Genomic DNA, 16,250 nt, shown 5'->3' with positions numbered 1-16,250 from the left:
GCTAAAGGAATATTTTAAGATTAGTAATCTTTCTATATAAAAGGAGTTCTGTCTGACAGATTGATCAATGCCCTGGCCAAACCGCTTAAGCTAGAAACTTAAAATTAGGACAGGGTATAGGATTTGTGATGTAAGGTGACTAAGGAAGAAGTTTTGGAAATTCGACTGGAAAAAGGAAGGGGGACGGGTGGCAATTATCATCTTATATTGGCCATATCTCAGAATCTCTGAAGATGGTGTTGGTATTGGCATGAAGTTTGATATATGGACTTCTCATTTAAATAATTTGACACGTATTTCAGCGTTTTTTGATATTTGACCTAGAAGAGGAGGAAAATGGATGTCAAGTAAAAAGGGATGAAAATTACGATTATCATAATATGTTCATATCTCTTAATCTCTTGAGGTTAAACATGAAATTCGATATTTGGATTTCTCATATAAAATGATTAGTAACATGTTTCACCGTTTTTTGATATTTGCTCTAGAAGGGAAGGAAAAAGGATGACGGTACAATTGCTACACATTGAGAGAATGTGGCAGAAATCTGAGAAAACCTACGGAATCCGTGTTGTCCATCACATCACGTGTCTAGAATCTAGCAGGGGCGTTCTTCAAACGTGAACACACTAATATTGAGTTGCTGTCCTAACTCCAACAAGAAAGTTGCATAATCCAAAGCTTTTATATCGTGCTGATGAAATCCCTTAATGAATATCTCCTTTATATTTCAAGGACCTGTTTATTAAAAGACCTCATCTGCATGGTTTAAGAACTTCAATGATTATATCCCTGCAGGCAAAAATAGATATAGGTTGATATGCTTAAAGCCTTCTGAGAGCTATTATGAACAATTCTTTGAAAGTTTCATCAGAATTGGTTCACGAGTTCCATAAATGATTATGAACGTCAATAAATGATTATGAACGTCATCTCAGCCTAATAATAAATGGCAAAGGATCAGTTTGTGTGTCACGCTAATAGATGTCGCCATCTGGACTGTGTCGCTTACCTGTATAATAAAGTCCTTGAATATTTTGCATAAAAATAATATGGAATTAGAGGTGATTGGTGGGCAAACTTTTTTTTTTTTTTAATATTTTCTAAAGGTAAATATAAACAAAAGTTTTTTTAAACAAAAGTTTTAATTGTTATTTTTACTCTAGGCCGAAGGCTTGGGCGGAACAACTTTTGACATAGAAGGCGGATATAAGACTATTTATTAAAAAAAAAAAGTTAATTTGTGTTTATCTTGGTAAGAATAATGAGATAATAATCATATCTTTGTCTCATTTCAGAGTGGTAAACCTCTATCCATCAAGAGGCGTAGTAGAAATAACAAACCCGAAAATGGATGGACCTGATGCTCTGAAGCGATTTACTTTCGATGCAGTTTATGATTGGAAGTACGTATTTTTGTGTATTCTTTATCCCTGAAACTAAAAAGTTTCATTTACTTTTTATTGATAACCTAATTAAGAATAGAAAATATGGCTTCTTTAGATTAATATCAGTTCTTCAAGAGAAACGCTCACGGACTATCTAGTTGAAACGCACAAGCTGTTCGAATTCTTTTTCTTAACAAGTTATACATACCTTACGAACTTTTTTGTTATTAGAGCTAGTAACTTAGTAATGATGGAAGCTTCCCAATTGAGCGACAAGCTTTTGAATTCTATAAATCACATGTTCCTCAGTCTGTATTTCAGCTGACGATCCTTTTATATTCTTATGCAGTCTACCACGCTTACTTTGCATGTTGCTGTTTTTTTTTTTTCCTTCTGTATGTTTTATTTCATTCTTCTGTTTTTGAAAATTATCATTCATTAAGGATGTATTTGGTTTTATTCCAATTGAAAGTGACTACGTGCATACACTTATACAGCGAATATTTTGATTGTCTTGCAATGCAGTGAAAACGAAGTAACAGGGAGAGGACCCTATCAAGTTGATTGAAATATTTCGCACAAATTTGTTAATTCTAATAGTTTCAAGCAGTGTCTTGCTTGCTAGAAATATTTCCGAAAATAAGCACATTGCAGAAACTCTTTGCGTAGATGTTACTAATTTTTCTATATAGATTAAAAAAAAAACTTAATACCTTTTACTTAATATTTACGGAAATGTCCGTAACTTTTTTTTTTTAAATCAAATTTTGAGATACCATCCATGTTTTATTTATTTACGGAAATGTCCGTAACTTTTTTTTTTTTAATCAAATTTTGAGATACCATCCATGTTTTATTTATTTACTTAGGTGTCAAACACACTGAATGGGTTCATCGCTAGAGTTAGCTATATTGGATAAAACAAGACATAGGTGGACAAAATATATCTAAAAATTTTGTCTCCACTGTTCATAGAATCTCAGAGTGTAGTATAGCTTAACCTTCTGCACCCGATATTTTCCCAGAAAATGGCCAGCAGAATTGACATTGTCATGTGATGTTCCAAATTATGGTATTGAGAACTGTTTGATCGCAAATTAAAAATATTGTACAACACATATCCATAACCTTATTGAACATAAAAAGATGAAAAAAATGATAAACGAAATCTTATTTGGTGTAAGAAAATGATGAACGAAATCTTATCTGTGTGTATGTGTGCCGATTGGCAACATTTTCCTTGACTCCCTGAATATGGATAAAGAAATTACATCTTATACGTCAGATAGATAGTTCTCATTACTAGCTGAAACTGAAACTTTTAATTCTACGTTTTATGATCTACCTTAAAAATAATAATACTCCATTATATCTGACTTTTCTCACTATAACAAGTTATTTTTATTTACGTATTTATTTATTTTTATTTTTACGAGGAAAAGTCGTGGAAACACTGAAGGGGAGTGAACGATATTAAATTTTCTTATCAGGTGGCAGCACCACTCTACTTCGTACTGAGACTTTGAGCAACATCTCCGAGCACTGGAGGTTGGCAGGGTAGTGTGCGTCCTGGAAGGATGTACATTAGAGCAGCAACAGACTATAGTGCGTTTTGTGATATCTAAAAAAAATTCCTCTCAAGGAAATCCATAAAGAAATGCTACTACCCACGTATGGGGAGTGTTTGTTATAGCAAACAGTGTACAACTGATTCGCGAAATTCAAGGTAGAAAGTGTGCTAGAGTGTAGTGATGAACGACGACCCAATGGATATTGTGACGGCGGTAATACTGTGACGGGTGGAGGATATGGCTCATGAAGAGAGGCGTTAGTCGATTGATCGCATTGCATCTGAAATTGAGTGTTCACATGGATTAGCCCACACCATGATGCGCATGCAGTTGAACTTCCGAAGAGAGTGTGCGCGGTGGAACACAAAATTTGAATGAGTCTATCTTTGGAAAATTTCTGTCACTACGTCAAGGAAGAACAAACTCTTAATAGGATCGTTACAGAAGATGAAACATGGATGCAGCAATGCAATGAAAACTCGTTTTCACCACTAGTGAGAAGTTTCAAGGTTTTGTATTCCGCTGGTAATGTTCACCATGTTCTGTTATCGACAGGGAGTGCTGCTTATCCCTTTCTAGAAATGAGGAGAAATAGTAACTTCTGCGTGATGTTATGTTCCAACTTCGGACTGCCAAACACCAGAAACACCTGACACTGTTAAATTGAGGCGCGTTTCTTAATCACAACAGTGTGTCAGGCCTCATGTGGCAGAATCAACCCAGAAGCATCTTGCAACATTTGGGTAACGTTTCTAACAGCCGCCGTACAGCTCAGATTTAGCTCCAAATGTTCTTCACCTGTTTGGGATCCTAAAATCTTGCCGTAGCGGTAAATGATTAACGAATGATGCAGGAGTGGAACGGGAGGTCCACAGGTGACTGCGACAACAGCCCACAGGCAGCTATATAGCAGTTACTGGGGCGCTCATAAATCGATGGAACAAGTGTCTCAATGTAGATATGTAGATTATGTGGAAAAATAGAACTAGTTGCATGTAAGTATTCTTGTTTCTTTTCTGTAGACGTTTGTAACTTACTAACGTTGCCTCGTATTATAATTTTAGAGTTGTGTGGAGAATTAATCCTGGAAGTTTCCCATCCTTATTATAAATATTTGGGTTCGACCCTAACTTTAGCTCATGACCCTATCTATACATGGCTAATTTTTCTAATGCATTATTTTTCAGTGCTAAACAACAGGATCTATATGATGAAACTTTTCGACCCCTCGTCGATTGTGTTCTGGATGGATTCAACGGCACAATATTTGCTTATGGACAGACTGGGACTGGCAAAACTTTTACAATGGAAGGTGTGTGTCATTTCATGTTGGTAAACTGTTATTAGAAGTATTTTTGATTAGTTTTAGATAGTGAATATTTCATAAATGAAATCAGATCACAGGGTAGATTTCTTATTTTTAGTTTAAAAAAAAGTAAATGCTTTAAAACTCAAAAATCTCATCTTGTACCTCCAACTGATGATCCTCTTTAGGACATCATTTCATTTCGCACCTGAGTATGTCACATTTGTTCGTGAATTCGATTCCAGTGATAACAGAATCATTGCGAAATGAAATGATATTCTAAAGAAGATCAGCAGTTGGGGGTATATGGTGAGACTTTTAAAGGTGAGGTTACATTATTTTGATCTTGCATCTCCGCTTAACTTTTCTGTCTTTAGTCATTCAGTGAATCTGCAGTAAGGATAGTTAATAATATCAACAAGCGAATTCTGTGTGAATATTGCATTTATAAATCTACCAAATCACTTCTTACGTGATCATCAACCTTTTATATTCTTGGCTCTTTAAAATAGGTACTTAGGATATATCGTCTGCACATTTTTCTTTCATAATTTCTGACATAATTGTTTCAAAAGAATTGGAGAAAGTATAGATATCATTATATTTCTGTTCCTCGTTTATGCTGAAAATTTGGAAGCTAAGCGTTGTTTGATAGAGAGTTTCATCTTTCTTTTTCTATCATAACATAAAACTACATTTAGTGACTGTGTACTGGACGAAAGAGAGGACTTTTCAAGAAAAAATAAAAATCTTACAGGAAAGAAGACGCGAATTGTGGACACAGTTTCTTCCTTAATTCCAACGAATGATTTGTAGATTGGTGGTTTTTAGAATAGCTAGAGTAATGTTCAACGACAAATTTCTTTTATTCAGGGATTAATAATCTCAGTAATAACTATACTCAAAGAGTAGTTGTATTAGTTACAATTTAAGTATAAACTAAGTTACATGTGTCAAGAACTGAAATCATATTTAATGCAGATGCATAGATTAAATGAGTATCCGTACTGCATTTGGAGATCTTTAAAATTCAAAGAAAAGGATGTTGTTTTCTACACTGAAACCAAGATTCCTATTTCAAACATACTAATACGAGAAATATGAAGTTCTCAGTTTGTAATAATAAATACGTGTACGTACATTCATAAATAAAATAACTGTATGATTAAACCATTACTATCATGCAACATTCTCGAAATGGCAAAACCACTTATTTAATTTTAAAAATAGAACTCACATTAGGATCTTTAAATCGAATATTTGAGAAAAAAATATGCTTAAATTGAGAACGTAAGTCTATTTTTAAATCCGTTAGTTTTCAAGCTTTTAGGTTTCTTGTGGCTAATCGGTTAGTGTACGCTTCTTTGACATGGGAGACCCGGGTTGGATTCCCGGCTGGAGTTCATGTGGTTCAAATCCCACGTTAAACTGTAGGTTCAGGTCTCATATAGCCTCGCTGCTGAACGAGACGCTATACTCTAAAAGCAAATCAAATCAAGAAATCATAAAAATTTCCGTTATTCTCTCTCCAAACAGAAGGGATTTCCTCATCTTTATAGTTAAATCACGGGTTGAATATTACTTGTTAGGAGGTGTTAAAAAAAAAAAGTGCTGGCACTCACCATGAATATGTAAGTACTCTGATTGGCTGGCGTCGAGACCTAAACAAATGGAAGATATTAACAAGTGCTGCCATCTATTGATTATATTACTTCTTATATTATTTTTCCAGTCTTCGAATCGATTTAAATTTTTAAAAAAAATCGTTTCATAAATACAAACATTTTAAAAATTTGTAGAGAAATAGTATTAAAAAAAAAAAAAAAAAAACTAAATCAATGTACCGATAGTACGCACTGTTGCGTACTGACAGAGAAAGTACTACTAACATAGTGTGTACATCTCGTTATTTTTTCAATTCCATATACTTAAAACAATTTTTCGCATGTGAAATTCCAGCTATTTCAAAATTACATTTTAATTATAACGAGAACTCGTTTCCTTTACAGGTGATGCCAAAAATCCTGAGAAAAGAGGAGTTATACCAAATTCTTTCGACCACATCTTCAATCACATTGCACGTTCAGAAAATAAACAGTATCTTGTTCGTGCGTCCTACCTGGAAATCTACCAAGAAGATATCAGGTAATAGATAGGAATCGTTGGACGTTTCCCTCTCATAAGTAATCCATTGAGATGTAAAGTCAAGTAATGCTGTAATTGTAGATTTTTTCATTATCTTCCGTGGAGGTGAAAGCTTTGTCAAGTTATATTTTACCACAAGAATATTAATCGCACCCACAGTGGCACAGTAATAGAGCGCTCACATGGTAGAGAGTGGGGTTCCTCGTTCGATCCTAGTTTTCACCGATTGAACTTTGTGGTGAACACACACCATGTGCATGGGCTTTCTCCGGGTTCTCCCGTTTCCCCTACTTCCTTCATTTCACCATTTCGCTCATCATCATCACTATCTCCCTTAGGCTGTGGCTATATCGTGGGACGTTAAACTTTTTAGTAGGAACTATTTGGTCTAGGAATTAATTCGTGCGGTTGGTACGCACACATTGAAGCTGTAGTACAAACACAAAATACATAAATACCTTAAGAAAAATATTGACCATCGCTAGCCACCACTTTCGCCCATCTGTCAGGCAATGTACGGATTCCTTGGCGAAAGAAGTCCTCATCCTTGGAAGCGATCCAGTCAGAGACCCATGTTTCGATATCTTCTGAAGAAGTAAACCGCTGTCCAATCAAATCGTTGTTCATGCAATCGAACAAGTAGTAGTCCGAAGGAGCAACGTCTGGTGAATACGGCGGGTGGGGTAACACTTCCCATCCGACATTTTCTAAATAGGTTTTGACCGGTTTTGCTACATGTGGGCGAGCGTTATCATGTTGAACAATAAGTTTGTCATGTCTGTTCTCCCATTCTGGTCGTGTTCTGGCCAGAGCTTGCTTCAAACGCATTAATTGTCGTCGATAACGTTCTCCATTCATAGTTTCACCCGGTTGCAGCAGCTCATAGTACACCACACCTTTCATATCCCACCATATGCACAGCATAACCTTTGCACAGTGAATATCTCGTTTTGGTTGTGATGGACCTGGTTCACCTGGTTTCACCCAGGCCTTTTTTCGTTTAGGGTTCTCGTAATGGATCCACTTCTCATCACCCGTAATAATTCGATGCAGAAACCCCTTTCTGCTCTGTCGTTGAAGCAGCAATTCGCAAATGGTTTTTCGTCTTTCAACGTCTCTGTCTTTCAATTCATGTGGAACCCAATGTGACATCTTTTGAATCATTCCCATGGCTTTCAAGCGTTTGGAGACTGTTGTTTGATCAACGCCTAATGCTGCTGCAAGTTGTTCCTGCGTTTGACACGAATCCTGCTCGAGCAATGCTGTCAATTCTTCGTCTTGAAATGTTTTTGGCTGTCCAGCTCGCTCTTGGTCTGCCAAGCCGAAATCACCACTTCTAAACCGTGCAAACCACTTTTTGACACGTTCGCTCAGCTAGAGCATGGTCACCATACACTTCCACCAAAATACGATGACTTTCAGTCGCACTTTTCTGCATGTTAAAGTAATGCAGCAGGACACCCCGCAAAAACACTTTATCAGGCACAAATTGCGCCATGTTCACTTAACTACAAACTGGTGTTGTTGACGCTTTAATCCACTGCCCTATACTACGAACGATACGCGATGACAGGGGTTTGCAACACATGTGTGGATACACGGAACTGTGGGCCGCTCCGTTCGTTGCGCCATCTCTTGTCCACCCGCACGAATTAATTCCTAGACCAAATATAATGTGTTTTTTTTCTTTCTTTCTTTCTTTCTTCGAAATCAGAAAGTTCCAGTTGAATTGGTTATTGCTGAAATAAAAGTTCCCACTTATTTATCCCCCATTGAATTTTGCAAAGAGTAAATCTCAAGATGTACAAGTTTCCTAATTCTCTTGTCACTGGTTCAGAATTGTATATACTTGAAATGACCAACAAATTTCCAATTTATGTATGTTTTCTCCATGAAGATTCGTCGATATATCCATATTATGTGCTTGCTTATAACCAAATATTACTTGTAGCTTTCAGTAGTACAGTGATTAACACATTCGACTTTGTTTTATGTAGTCCCGAGATTCGATTTCTTGTCGAGTAAAAGTCTCAGTGTATGGGGCTTTTGAAGGGAAAGTTGGGAAGTCATTGCTATTTTTCTCTTTCATTTTTAATAAATATATTTAATTAAATTACAGCTTCAATTTTCTCATTTTGCATAGAATATTAAAGTATAATATTGGCAATTATTTGGAAATTAACATTAACACTTTATTCTTTTAACAGGGACTTGCTATCTAAAGACCAACATAAGAAATTAGTGCTAAAAGAGAGGCCTGATTGTGGAGTGTATGTAAAAGATCTCACATCCTTTGTGTGCAAAAGCATACAAGAAATCGACCATGTAATGGTAGTAGGCGGTCAAAACAGAACTATACGGTAAGTAAAAATGGTGATCTAGTTGAAATACCCATGCATTTTATGTGCGTGATAGCGGGTGCAGTTCATATTACGAGCACATGTGTTTCGGATCTCAAGTTAAATTGTAAATCCATGTTTTACACAGTTTTCATGTTGGAAAGAGATGTTCAACAATGGAGAAACACATGTTGCTTTGGAGCAAAACGAAGCATTCTAGAAACAGTAATCTGACGTATCTAGGGTAGTCACGCGCCATTGATCTTAAATATTAGACAAGCTTGTTTGATACGGGACATGGTGGTTTAATGACGTAGCTCCAAACTCTGGATCGAGGGTCACTGGTTTGATCACAGGTCACGTGAGTTTGAGTTGGGCAAGATTGGCCCGTGGGTTTCCACTTTATTCTCTCTTTCTTTCCCATATAAGTATCTCCATCTATTCTTCCGTAATAATTCGCGTGCATTTATTGAATTTATTTAGTCTCAACATAACTGTGAACGTTAAACGAAAATTTTAATTTGTGTTGTTTTTTAATAGAGCGAAAAAAAGATGAAAAAAGTTGGCAGAATTTATTATTATTATTATTATTATTATTATTATTATTATTATTATTAATGGTGTATGAGAGTAAGGTGTAAAAGCAGAACAACATCAGAAACATTCATAAGAATGGTATAAGGACATCGTTGAATGGAAAAGGATGATACTTTTTTTCTACTGCTGAAATTGTAGAGTCGGTTCAAACAGGAATTCTGTGTTTGGTAGCATCATGTTATTTGGGTAGTGCAAACAGAATTCACCCACAATGACTAATCTAATTAGAACTGAAAATTACTCTCGCCTCCGATTGACAGGTTCATAAACAGAGTTGTTATATTTAAGCCACATTTGTAAGTCCATGGTGAAACAAATTCACATTCACAAACATTAATTTCTTATTTGAAGATCTTGTGTGTGCTGAAAGTACTATGGGAACAAGTTTCGGGAGATTATACTCCATATACTGAACATATAAATAATAATAATATTTAAAAAATATAGATATTTGATTTCTACGAAATCGCTTCACTCAAAATCTAAGGCGTAAAACATGTAAACAAAACTTTTATGTTCAAAACAGTTACATGTCTGAATGGATATTAATCGCCACAAGTGAAAAATTAAATCAATGAAATTCATTCTCAATTAAATTTATAGTGAATTGACACTGCGCAAGGTATTCTCGACACCAGCAGCATATCATGAAAGAAATCCTAGGAGAACTTTGCATTTATGGAATAGTTTGTCCACTTAATATTTATTGGAAATTTTTATGTTCACAGGCTATATTGTCTTAAAAACGCCATTATCATACCCCTCTGTTTCCACCTTACAACTTCTGGAAATTTTCGTTTAATTATTGTTCACACTTTGGTCAAAATATTTCTCGATTCATATAAGAAACCTTTCTTTCTTTCTTTCTTTCTTTCTCTCTCTTTCTCTTTCTGTCTTTCTTTCTTTCTTTTCTCCATTTTGTACAAGTGATCGCCTTACCATGTTGTAGTTGCATTTATTTTAATGTAGGATACCCCACGTTTATATCCTTAAAGCAAATTGAAACCGGATCATCTTCTGGAAGCTCCCTCATTTCATTTATACACTGCACATTCCAGTTAAATTCTTGGAAGTGTGGTACTGTTTGAATAGCTTCCAGTGAGTGTTGTAGATGGTCATGTATACATTTGATAACTTTTGTCAAGGATTCCTACATTTAAGTTAAATTACAATATTTCATTTCATTACAGGGCTACAAATATGAATCTTCACAGTTCAAGATCTCACGCTATATTTATAATCACAATTGAATGCAGTGAAGCAGGGAGACAGAATCGGATAAGAGTAGGGAAACTTAATCTTGTTGATTTAGCTGGAAGTGAAAGACAGGCTAAAACTGGTGCTAAGGTAAGTTACTCTTCTTAGAAACTTTCATATATCAGGCACTATATTTGTAATAGTATTATTGTCTACAGAACTAACTGTTAGAAATAACTGAAATGTCTATGAAGTAATAATCACGCTATACTGGGCTTAGTCTTTACTGTTGGCTCATAAAGGACATTTCTTCATTGAAAAGTTCAAAGGAATCACCTCTAAGCGTTTAAAGATATCTTTCCAACTATTCAATATGCATTCAATATTATCATTAAGCAGTCCATTGAAAACCTTGTTACAAATCATTTTTGTATCATAAACAAGTAGTGATTTTATTATTATAAATAAATTGCCTTTCTAGAGAGTAAATTTCTTTATGATAGTTACTTGTTTATTATATTATCCTTCGGCAAGCTGGAGGCCCACGTTTGATCGCCCTATTGCCTCGTATGTTATGTTTCAGCCTTTGCTTTCGTCCTTCGTATGGCATTATGCTTTGCGAAAAATTTAAACCCCTTTCCCCTTAGAATATTAATTTCAGTCAAAGTGAAGTGATAAAATCCCATATCAGCATAAGAGCTGTGTTCAAAAATTAATTTCAAATGGTTTACCCGTATTTTCCTGGTGATGAGACTGACAGCCTCGAAGTCATTTTTGTATATTATGAAAAAGAATTAGAAATTGCCTTCCTTCTCTCGTTAAAAGTGAGAATTCCGGAAACTGTGGCGGAATTTCCGAAATGCTGTGGCATACACACATTTGTTCCGAATAAGGAGTTTATGTACCAAGTTTATATCCCTGACATGTCTCCAACCTTAAGCGATTTTGAGATGTGGCCATCTGATTTTAACAGTTGCAACCCCCACCCTTTTTTCTTTACTTTTTGGAGAAATGTCAAAAAACGTTAAAAACGCGTTTTTAATTATTTTAAAAGAAAAGTCTAAATACAAAATTTGATGTCTCAAGCGTAAATAATTTAGAGATATGGCTATTCTGTTATACCAATTGTAACTCCCACCCGATTTCTTTCCGCCTTTTTTCTTCCCTTCTAGAGCAAATATCAAAAATTGTAAAACACGTGTTTAGTTATTTTAAATGAAAAGTCCATATATCAAGTTTCATGTTTGTGCCCTTCAGAAACTTGGAGATATGGATACTTTACGATAATAATTGTCACATCAGTTCCCCCTCCTTTTTTCCCCGTCGAATTTAAAAAAAAAATCCTTCCTTAGTGGTACCCTACGTCAAATCCTGTGCACTATCAGTTTTTAACTTAAGCGATTTGGCACGGGCGTTGATTAGTCAGTAACTCACTCACTCACTTAGGATTTCTTCTTTTTATATACGTATATATATTTACTAGCTGAAATGCACGTCCTTCGCACGGAGGGAATAGGCGTACGGAAAATATTTGAACCACCTTTATCCTTAGGACATACATTTTAGTGAAAGTGTAATTATAAAAACCTATAAAATACTCTTATTTTTGGCATGCATTTTGAACTCCTCTAACCCCTTAGGATACGCTCGTTAATCAACGTGACATGATAAAAATCTTAAGGCAGGAACTATGTTTCAAGATTTATTTTAAATGGACAAACCGTTTTCCGTAATGCGATCACAACAAGCAACGTTTATTCCAATGTGGCGAAAACATACAGAAGTTGCATTTTTCTCTTTTAGAAACGGAATTGTTTCCACTTATTTGTAATGAGGAGTTTATATAGATATTTTCATCTTCCTAACTTCAGGGATTTATGTAGTACTCTGTTCTGGGCAAAACATTAGAGTTTCATTTGTCTTTCTTAGCATACGTAAAAGAGAAAGAAAAACTTATTCATTCGTTTCCTAACAAAAGGAGTTTTCTATCCAAATCTCACGTTTCTCGATTTATTGATATGACCTGAATTTTCAGTGAGTCACTTTCATTCTTCCATATAATCGTAAATATTGACCCTTTTACCCTTCAAGGAGCAGAATCTTTGAAGCCACGGAAAGACATATTCCCTTATTTTTATTTAAAAGTTCATAAAGCAAATTTTACATCTCAAATCTAAGCGAGTTCCCACATGTTTCACCTAATGAAAAATAAGAAAAAAAATTAATATTATTGAAATTGCCTCCTTTTCCCAGGGTACAAAATTATAGGAAATCCTGAAACACGTATTGTTTTATTTTTGTTTAAGAGTGTATATACCGAATTTCAAATTTTCAACTTTAGTGCACTTTCTCAATAAAGAAATGGAAATTTGGATATTATAGAAATGAACGAACTTTTTCCTTATAGAAGCGGAATTTTCGAAAAGGCTGAAACACGTTTTCCCTTATTTTTATTCAACAGTTTATCTACCGAATATTTTATTATATTTTATTTATTTCCTCACACTTGGCACTTGGTGAATATATAAATGGAAATTTCAACATTTTAGAAATTGCCCTTTTTCTTCCTTTAGAGCGCATTAGTAGAAACATAGAAGTTCGGGTTCCTTTATTTTTAATAAAAAGTCAGTGTACCGAATTTTAGATCTCCAAATTAAGCAAATCCTCACATTCGGCACGTTGTGATTAAACAAAAGGGAAACTTGAGTATTTTATAAATGTCCCGCTTTCTCCCTTTGAAGTAGAATTTTCGATAACACAAACACGTGTTTACTTATTTTTAATGAATATCCCCATATTTTTAATGAATGTTCCCTTATTTTTAATGAAAGTTCATATGCCGAGTTTTCATCTCTAATGCCAGGGATTCGTGAAATACACTATTCTTGGGAGACGTTTTGAACCCCTCTAACCCCCTGCGGTATTTCCAGAAATCATTCCTTATCCCCGTACCTTCGTGACAAACGGAATATTCTCTCCAGAATTTGATGTTAATACTTATAGTAGTATGGCCTGGGCGGTGATGAATCACTCACTTCTACTCTTTTGTATAATAGTACACGAGTATAGATAAAGTATTGGACCAATATATGTTAGAATGGGTTATGATGATTAAAGTTAGGTTATGGTAAGATTAGAATAGCACACATTAAGTGAGTACTATTTGAATCTTGAAATGAATATTCAATACATTCTATCAGTCATTTGAGTTAGTTGAAAATACTTAGTTTCCATTTCAGCAAAAGTGAAGGTCCTCTACACTGGTGTAGTGATTCTGTATTTGTCGTTAATTAAAGACAGTACCAGAAAACAAGATACACGTTGACAGAAAATTGCCTTTATTGTACTATTTTGAAAAATATGTATGTGGCAACGAAGATGGTGGTACACTTTAAGTTGTAGTAAAGCGAAGATAAATAGTTTTGAAAAGAACGTCAGTGACTGTTGGACAAATAAAGTTTTTGGAGATTTAGATTTAAAATTGTATGGAAAGTGGCATCAGTCAGATTCACGGTAGATCTGGTATAAACGTCTTAGAAAGTTGTGTGTTTTGAAGAAGGCGTCGGTTAGTGGTGTTGTGCATTTTTTTTATTTTTTTAATTTTTTTTCTTCGAAAACTTGGCTCTTATTGACGAGTGCTCTTTTCAAAACTACTGATTTAACTGATATCCAATAATGGGATTACATGAAGAAAATCAAATGTGAATGCCTTTTTGAGAACCTTGTTACGAACAGAGCACTAAAATATCCCACATTCGATTTGCAATAGAAATATTTTAGGGGAATATAGGACGGACGGTTTCATTTTTTGAATCCCAACTTGATATGATATCCTGAGTACACAGTATTAAGCTGCTACCTCTGAATAATGTTCTGTGATGGATTTAATCTAAATTGTTAGACAAATCACCCCATCATTACACATACACCTTTATCTAAGAATTTAGAGATCATCGATGTAATTAACTTCCGGTATCAGCTTATCTGGATCAGTTATACACAAGATATCTCCAACGACTCTTTATGCCACCTTAGTTTCTTCTTTCTATTCTGTCATCTGTTACTTTTTACTGTAATTATTTTACTGTCATATTCATGTGTATAAGATATGCGAATAGAATAATATCCGCATCTCAGGAGGTTGCAAGTCTACGGAATTCGATCTTCGCGACCCTTCCAGCTGAGTTTCTCCACCCACTCCCGGCTGTGAAGATTTTTTTTCAGGGTGGCCAGTCTTATATATACAAACACACGACTAACACTATTTCTTGAAATGGAAGGGTCTTGGAGAAAACGAAGCAAAGGAAGGGCAGATAGTGTTACGTGTGTGCATTGTCCATTCTCAACATGGCACTTGACACAATCTGTTTCACATTTATCACATGGCTACTGGTTCACATTTGTAAAGAATACTCTCATTTCACGATAATTTAGAACTCGTTTTAAGTCCTCCCAGTGAACTTTTTAAAGTGTGTATCCATTCGTGCTTCAAGATAAAGGATTATCTTCTCACTTATTGACAATTCAGCCATAGAAAGTATCCTACAATATAGAAAAAACTAAGAATACTAACTGCAACTTTTTCGTTTCATTTGACCGAGATCCCGCCTCTATGTTGGATACCAAATGCCCAAACTCTTCCTGTTTTCCTTTTTCATATCAGACAAATACTGGGACCGACACTTAGAAAAGCTTGAACCACTTTCTTCCTCATTTTATGCCATAAAATGTAAGCAGGTATTTAGACTTGAGATAAAAGTATACGTGCAAGATGCCAACAAAGAAAAACACGTGAAGTTTAGTCTAGTGGCATTTTGATGTCCAACAATCGCAAGTTTTCTCACCTTTCTACATATGAACTTATACATAAGAATATTAATTAATAATAATGTCCTCAGCTAAATCTATTATCCATAAAAGCATTAGGACGCAATTGAAATAGATAAATGCAAAAAATTTTCTAAGACCCCCTCCCAAAAGTATGTCTTGATCCCGGTCGTGTGGTAAGAAAGTTCTTTGGAGAACTCTTTTTATTGCACTTATTAGACATAGCTGGCCGTCAGATTGTTGCACGGGTTTTGCTCTATTGTAAGTTCCTCTTAGTTATTTTACACTTATCCAAGGGGGTCTAGGAGGGCCGGACCCCTAAAATGTTCACGGTAGGTTTGCAAATGAATTATAATATGTAGATGAACTATAATATGGTTGGATCGGGCCTCCGTAATTTCTATCCCCCCCATACATATTTGGTCTGGGTACCGGCCTGGCCTTTCCCTTTAGTTATGATTTAGTCTAGAGTTGAAGAACTCTTTGGTTTTATGTGAGCCGCAAACTGAAACAACATAACCTAAAAAGATGAACTCGAAAAAGTTTTCTAATTACTTTTCGTTAATCATCAACAAAGCACCACTCCATAATCGAAAAAAGTAGTGTATATTATATTTAAGATAAAGAGGCGTATATTTAAGATATGATGGCTGAAATTAAAGATTTTTTATTGCTGCGGGTGGGGTGGTTATAATGTATGTGATTGCTTGCATTGTATTCCATTCTTAATCCTTCTTTGTTCATCCTTTAAAAAGTGAGCATTTTTAAAAAGGACTCTTAATTTGTAATTTATTTCTTATATCCGAATGTTAGTAAATATATAGTTTGTACGTTAAAGGGCATATATTTAGAGTATGAACAGAAATATCATTTGATTGTT

General features: G+C 35.0%; 1 protein-coding gene across 3 annotated transcripts in view; it reads left to right on the top strand.

Annotated features, from left to right (window-relative positions):
• LOC145688111 (kinesin-like protein KIF3B) overlaps nucleotides 1-16,250 on the top strand; it is a 78,801-nt gene that overhangs the window by 21,187 nt on the left and 41,364 nt on the right. For all 3 annotated transcript variants that reach the window (XM_081761864.1, XM_081761862.1, XM_081761863.1), the window contains exons 5-9: nucleotides 1,299-1,406; nucleotides 4,147-4,271; nucleotides 6,275-6,410; nucleotides 8,618-8,770; nucleotides 10,537-10,693. In XM_081761864.1, the coding sequence (XP_081617990.1) occupies nucleotides 1,299-1,406; nucleotides 4,147-4,271; nucleotides 6,275-6,410; nucleotides 8,618-8,770; nucleotides 10,537-10,693 (679 nt within the window). The remainder of the gene's footprint in view (nucleotides 1-1,298; nucleotides 1,407-4,146; nucleotides 4,272-6,274; nucleotides 6,411-8,617; nucleotides 8,771-10,536; nucleotides 10,694-16,250) is intronic.

The sequence above is a fragment of the Thermobia domestica genome, chromosome 6, assembly GCF_964235325.1.
Source record: "Thermobia domestica chromosome 6, izTheDome1.hap1.1, whole genome shotgun sequence".
NCBI classification, from domain to species: Eukaryota; Metazoa; Arthropoda; class Insecta; order Zygentoma; family Lepismatidae; genus Thermobia; species Thermobia domestica.
The sequence above is the reverse complement of the archived record's forward strand: the minus strand, read 5'-3'. Positions and strand labels throughout refer to the sequence as shown.